At 38.2% G+C, this 6,507-nt stretch overlaps 1 protein-coding gene across 1 annotated transcript in view; it reads left to right on the top strand.

The window, feature by feature from the left end:
* The first annotated feature begins 325 nt into the window (after positions 1-325).
* dnah5 (dynein, axonemal, heavy chain 5) overlaps positions 326-6,507 on the top strand; it is an 86,780-nt gene continuing 80,598 nt past the window's right edge. The window contains exon 1 of the mRNA XM_069143218.1: positions 326-453. Within this exon, the coding sequence (XP_068999319.1) occupies positions 364-453 (90 nt within the window). The 5' untranslated portion in view covers positions 326-363. The remainder of the gene's footprint in view (positions 454-6,507) is intronic.

The raw sequence follows: 6,507 nt of genomic DNA, 5'->3' as shown, positions 1-6,507 counted from the left end.
AGGGCTCACCTGTCCGTCTTTCTGTCCAGATTGTTACTACAGATTCATTAAGTGCAACAAGTAACTGTCGGCCCGGTGTTTCATTGTTTTCTGCAACATTTAGAAAATAGCCAATGAATAAATCCCCCTCATTTCTTTCGGGAACAGCCCTCCGTCCCTTATTTGCCCTTTACGATGCCTCGTTACCTTGGAAACCACTAACAACATGAAAGTGCTTCGTGAAAAGGCAGAGCTTCAACTAAATCTCGGAAAATTGTGCCGAAACGCCGAGGAAAAACTCCTTGTCAGAAGCGGATGAAAATGTGAATTTTAAGTTTGGTTATCGAGCAAGCCTTTTTCTTTCTGTGAAGGGATGTTTGAGTCATGTCCCTGAACTCTCGGACCACTAAAGTTAACTACAGGAACAGACCCGCCCAGCCTGTTGTTGCTGTGGAGTCACTCAAGGAAATGCAGGTTTGATCACCATTATCAGTACTGTCGTGATTGTTTTTGATATCTGTAAACTATATCGGTGTATCTCACCGGATGTTTTTTTTGTTCATTTAAGTGCGCACTGTTACCCATCTCAAGCTAAACTGTTACTCTGCTTTCATTCAACTTTGGACACATGTAAAAACACATTTCCCTTTCTCCCTGATCCCAGTCTGCTCAACTATAATTCAGTTTCTACAATGATTATGCATATGTTCCTCTAATAATATATATATATATTTTGAGCTCGTTTGTCTAATTGTGAACCAAAAGCTCATGTGTTATCTCTAACCAATCGAATGTTGTATATTTTATCTTTGCAAACATTTAAACTTTGCACAAAGACAAAAACTGGGAATGCCACAAATAATAAGTTGTTGACATATTCAAAAACCAGCTGGTTTTTCATCCAATAAATATAATAATAAATAACGTTATATTATATAATACATTGACTCATTCATAGGGAGGAACGAGGATGAGTTGTAAGAGTGAAACTTTACACCACAACTCCCTTCTCCCTTATGTGAAAAAAAAAAGACAATGATTAAAATAATCCGCACTTCATTTTCAACTCCCGAAGCCCTTCTGATAATTGCTCTGAGATCCACTACAGTATTAAGACTCACTGGCCTCTAAGCAGTAGTCAAAAATAGCAGTTGCACAACATGCTGTAGGCACAACGTGTTGGCTGTATTATGAGCCTCAGTCCACTAGATGGTGGGGTGTTCATAGTGTAATGTCTGTAAAATTAGCCTCAGGGGGTTGGATGAAGAAGACAGCTGAACTGTCAAATATAAATAATTTGTTGTACATCTATTTTTCATAATTCATGTGGAACTCTGTCACTATTAAAATTATGGACTTCTGTCTTTGGTAAGTTAATTAATTTAAAACCCAGAAATCAACCCTTTCACTTAAAGGTGCTCACACTGATTTCAGATTAACCAGTTGCACCATCATAACGATCAGGATTAAATGGGGGGTGATTAACATGAATGTAATTTATTGAAAGATTTTGGTTTTAGTAGTTGGTTATTTAATATTTAATATATGTATTCTCTGTTTTTTGTTTTGTCTATTAAGTTCCTCTACATTTACTTGAAGCAAAACGTTTTAAACAGGTATTAGAAAAAATATCAAATTGCATTGCTTCATTATCACTTAAATGAAAGTGCAGTCTTAAATGTTGCACTTTATAGGCTACTACAATATAAATGTCCAATGAATATGTAGAAAACACAAGTTTACTGCCTCTGAGAGGCCACATAGAGCAATAGCAGTTCATCAGTTGTAACTGTGTAATTGGACCCCAGAGGGGTTAGAACCAAGTAGTCAACCATAAAATGAGAAATAATTCAAGTAGAGATGCAGAGTCCTCACAGCTGTTTTGATGGTGACATTTTGAGCCACAGATTTGTTTAAGCTATCTATGTCTGAGTCGCTGTGAGTATTCTCTGGAAAAACAGTGGACCTTTTTCTCTCTCTGTCTTTCAGCTCTCACCACCCTCCTCATTTATAATTTAGAGTCACTCTCCTGTTTCATGGCAGCTCAGAACCAGACAGTTCAACAGAAAATCAGTCATGGCTTGGTGAAAAATTGATGACCTGACCACTTTTAAATGCAAAACTTTGCAATCACTTTCTTCAATATCAAACCGCCAGTCAGCTCCTTGTGGAGAGTTGTGCTTCTCATCTGCTGGGTGCCACAGTAAAATCTAATGGAATTTAATATTAATTGGTGGGGGACTATGGAATTGTGTGTATGTGTGTGTGCATGCCTGTATACTCCCTGGGTGCTTAATGTTTCCCCTGGAACTAATGTTTATTTTCATTACAGTTTAATCTTTTCTTGTTTTTCCGGATTATACGTTGAAATTAGAAAATGTCACAAAAAAATTAGAGCCCAAAATGGCATTTACAAATTGCTTGTTTTATCCAGCTGCAAATGGTATTCAGTTTGCAATCATAATACAATGAAAAAAAAAAGAAAGAAATAATCACCTTGGAGAGAGCTACAAAAAAAGAAAATGCTTTTTATTTCTGCATGATAAATAAATAATCTCAATAGAGTTAAATACAGCACTGCATAAGTGTTGGAACATGCTACATGCAGTCATCGAGCGTCAAGCCTTATTCATGCTTAAACTTCGTTGTTCCCACATTAATTTTATTTTCAGGCAAAAAGTGATAAGAAAATAAAGAGGAAAACAAACAACCAGTGCAATTATGACACACATACATAATAGAATAACAAAAGCACCATTATATTCATCCTCTATAGCTGAAACTGTTAGTGCTGTCACTACATTAATAGTTTCATTTAGCATAAACTGGTAATGTATACAATGTTAAAAGAGGTGTTTAGTGCGTGAGATCTGTTGCCCTTTAAAAGGGTGACACATTTCTGATGTAGAACTTTTTAAATTTCACAGTGATGCACCACACTGTGTATTTGATCAATTGTATTTGCTCTATCTGCATTTTCAGAGGTTATATCTGTGAGTGTTTCCCCACTCATACTGTATTTCAATGTATCAATAACCGATCCTGTCCACCCCCACCCTCCATGTCTCTCCATCCTATTGTTGTGATAGACTTGTAAGGTGAGAGCAGCACCTTAATAATTGCCTTGCCGACAGGAGGTCATCCAACACCACATTATCTAGTTAGCAGTCCCCTTCTAGGAGCAACGCTCTCATAATTTCAGGGCAGTAACCTTTCTCACATAGCAAATAAGAAGGCTGATTGCTCACATACTGTAGCAAAGCCACTTGTTCCCTGTCTTGTCTTCTTTGTCGGAAGCCGTTATTCTCTAATGTCATGAAAAGCAAAGCCGATTAAGAGGCTGGAATGACTTGAAAAGAAGTGTCAGTGTGAAAGGCCAATAACGACTATGCTGCATTTTAAACCAGACTATCAAAACAAGGTAAGGTGACCCAAGAGTTCTGAAGTTACAGACAACTTGGCTACTTGACTATCTGCTTTGGTCAAATGTAATTCATCATTCATGTGTGAGGATTCAGTAAACAGCTGATGTGTTTGGATCATGTGCCTGGTAGAAAGCTAACGTCTGACAGCCTATTTGACAATGTGTTAGTGTACTAAAACACGGAGCAATAACAACTGGTTCTATTTGCCAAAAGCCTCAGTCTGGTACATCGGAGAAAGATAACATCCAGTTGTTGTTGCCGCTCTGAAAATGTCCGAGCATTATGAATCTGACACAACATTTAGTTTGATTAAAATCTAAGTTGTGACATTGGGGGGGATAAATCCAGAAACTGAACATCTCTGTTATCATCCAAATGACATTTTTACACACAAAAAAGTGACTGCGCAAATACAGATGAGAATTTATGCACTAGGTAGGAGGAATAGATGTAACGAGGTCAAACCTCATTTTCCCCTTGTTTTCTAGCATTTGTGTGCTTTGATCCTGACGTACTGTAACATCGAAAGTAAAAAAAAAATATTTAAGAGGAATGAGATAGAAGAGCCGCAGATCTAAATATTTGTGAAATCACTGTACTTAAAATGAGGACCAAATTATCTAATTATTCACGAAAAAACTTGTGAAATAACTGATTGTAAAATTGTAACTTTTTGCTGCTACTGGTTCAAAAAAAAGAAAAACCTACCTTATAAATGGTTCTGGGTGAATTGTCCTTATATTGTTACTTTACCGTATTTGCTAAATTTAGTCCTCAGCTCAGGTTCTTGTGTGATCACTTATACAGTCTGTTATTCGGTGAGATAACCGAGAAGGTGGGTCTGTAGCAGCTCGTTACAGAAGCCACTCTTCAGCCCTTATTTGCGCTGGTTTTCCCCTTATATTACATCATAGCGAAAATTGACAGCTATGGTTCGCCTTGCTACCCTACCCTGTGAAACGGTGATACCTGAATTGTGTGCCTCTTGTGAGTCTGTGTGTGGAATCCCGTACGCGAGTTCATGAGTGTACACTGTGTGTGTACATACACGTCTGTGTGTGTTTCTTTCTGCATACGTTTCTAGAGTTTCTGTGTATTTACCTCCATCTATGAGGCTTTTATTTTAAAAGTGAGTGTATGAAGCATCCATGTGTACAGCCCACAAACTGCCTGTGTTTTTCAGTTTATTTGAACTGTTCATGGGGAAATCAAGTCCATCCTGATTGCAGCTGGCTGTCAAAACTCATACACCTTTGACCGGAAAGGCCACAAAACATAAAGCAGGCATAGCTTGAGCTCAGCTGTCTGAGTGGTTACAACTTGATATGGCTAACTCTTGGAGGCTGAGAGCAGACTGTGCCCTGTGCCTATGCAGATGTGAAAGTGATAGCAGGTTATAGAGAAGATATAGAAGGGTTGAGTTGGAGAGGTGAGGGACTGTCATGTTGCAGGTCTGGAGACAAACGGTCTCCAAGGTCATTCAGGTAAGAGAAATCATGCGGCACAACAACAGTTGTGTTGTTTGTTATTGTGTTTGTCATTTTAGGTTTCTATCCCATTTCAGCATCACATTTGCTGTAGTGTGACTTCAAATCAAATGGCCAAAACTACCTGTAAAACTTCTGCTTTGCCTTTGCCTGAGTGTTATTTCGACTCTAGAGGATTTGGATTGAAATTGATACGATTTATCACAGATGTCAAAGTGTCCTGTTGCACTTTTTTTTTTTTGTCACAACTGTTTTCTCTTGAATTCCAAAAGCCACAGTTTGTTTATGAAGGGGATTGCCAGTCTTGCAGTAGCTTATCTCAGGCTGCGGCTTTGTTTGCTTCTCAAAGCTATTAATGTTGTAGCTGTTATTACATGGCTCTGTCAGTGCTGGCTTATGACTCTGTGTTATAGAATTACTAAATGTGGATGTGTGCATCTGTCTGTCAGTGTTGGAGGCTGCTACTGTTGGTGAGTGTAATTTTGAGTGTTTTGTGTATCGCATTCAGCGCTGACTTAAATCTGCTTGTTTGAATAATCGGCTCCATACTGCATTGTGTCTGCGATGTTTGTGTGTGCCCTGAAGACCGACTTGGCTGCTCTTACAATTTGGAATAAGGCAGAGAGAAGGTGTGGAGTGGCTGGTCGCCCAGCAACTGTTGACTTGGCATGCTCTTTTTATGGTCGAACTATGATGTGTGTGCTTGTCTGTATATAATGTACGTGTGTCTCCAGAGACTTTAGCAAGGTCGGTGTGGTTCATTGTCAAAGGTCTGCAATTGTTGATAGAAACCTCGTTGAAATATGTAAATACATGTCTCTCCTTTAATGTAACATTAAAGATGAATTTGAAAAAAAACCCCACATTAAATATTTTTGGATGCAAACTCCAAGACACCTGCTCAGCATTGCAGAATATTTCACATTTGGTCAAATGTCAAATGTGAAAATTGACATGTCAAATGTGAAAATTGACAACACTGAAATGAGACCAGCAGTCTACAAATGACACTGCTGAAACTGCATACGTCATGCACACGTGAATCTGTTTTCATGATGAACCCTAACAGAAAAAAACACATGAATTTCACGTGTGCAAAACTCATGTAATCACATGTGACCACATACTCTACACATGTGGTTGTGCACATGTGAAACAAGTATTTTGCCCATTGAAAACAAATGGTGTTGGAACATTTTCATGGTGTAATGTGTGAAGCCCATGTAGATTCCCATGTGAAAGCTGTTCCACATATTTTCTTCATGTTATCATATGCTGTAACATGTGGTAAACATGTGTTATACACGTGATCGCATGTGTCCCACATGGGGAAGATTGGAAACTTGTATTTTTTTGGAAGGAAAGATATGCTTTACAGCAGTATCATCTTAGAAGCCTTAAATTGATACAAAGTCTGTTTTCATTAGGCGTCATTAAAAGTTGTTTGTGAGTTAAGTGATTGAACTGTGTGAAGTCAGAGTCGCTTTCAAGCCTATAATTTTGTTGTGCTTTGCAACAATTCTGTTATCTGCTGAAGTGACCTGTGATTTTCAGCCACTGGTAGTTTGTTGGTACTTGACAGATGTTACCACGATGTTTTAGAAAGTTAATAACAC

The sequence above is a fragment of the Embiotoca jacksoni genome, unplaced genomic scaffold (assembly GCF_022577435.1).
Source record: "Embiotoca jacksoni isolate LCO1_2020_lvr unplaced genomic scaffold, fEmbJac1.0.p SCAF_11, whole genome shotgun sequence".
NCBI lineage: Eukaryota > Metazoa > Chordata > Actinopteri > Embiotocidae > Embiotoca > Embiotoca jacksoni.
This window is presented reverse-complemented; position numbering and strand designations above follow the sequence as displayed.